At 62.5% G+C, this 445-nt stretch overlaps 1 protein-coding gene across 2 annotated transcripts in view; it reads right to left on the reverse strand.

Annotated features, from left to right (window-relative positions):
- Positions 1-445, reverse strand: part of TNFRSF18 (TNF receptor superfamily member 18) — a 3,824-nt gene that overhangs the window by 2,068 nt on the left and 1,311 nt on the right. The window contains exon 2 of one of the 2 annotated variants that reach the window (XM_027766545.1): positions 241-435. In XM_027766545.1, coding sequence (XP_027622346.1) covers positions 241-435 — 195 coding nt within the window. The remainder of the gene's footprint in view (positions 1-240; positions 436-445) is intronic. The other variant, XM_006164087.3, reaches the window with a different exon arrangement.

A 445-nucleotide genomic window follows, 5' to 3' on the forward strand; every position in this document is an offset into this window, starting at 1 on the left:
CCCCCCCCGCCCCCTGTTTATCCTCATTCTAGATGGAGAAATCCAGGCTGAGAGGGAAGGACTCCTCCAAGGCCGCATAGTCAGGGGGCTCCCGGAAGATGTGCCCATACCCTCCACACGCAAGCATCTTTACACACTCACACACGCTCACACAAGCTCTGGCTTGACCCTGGGCCAAACCTCTGGGCTGCTCAGACACAGGCACCTGCCTCCACCAGACCCCCGCCCCTGCAGACTTACCCCGGGGCTGAGCCTCCTGGCCAGGACTGCAGGGGTGGTGCTTGCAGCTTTTGCACTGAGGATCACCGCAGTGGAACTCAGGTTGGGCACAGATGCAGTCGCACTTCTCGCAGACCTCCCCAGCTAAGCAGGAGACAAGCCCACCTCTCGGTAGCTGGGCTGGATCCCCGTCCCTCTCCAGGGCTCCTCTCAGCCCTCGGAGGGG

This window comes from Tupaia chinensis, unplaced genomic scaffold, assembly GCF_000334495.1.
Source record: "Tupaia chinensis unplaced genomic scaffold, TupChi_1.0 Scaffold143584_1, whole genome shotgun sequence".
Taxonomy (NCBI): Eukaryota; Metazoa; Chordata; class Mammalia; order Scandentia; family Tupaiidae; genus Tupaia; species Tupaia belangeri.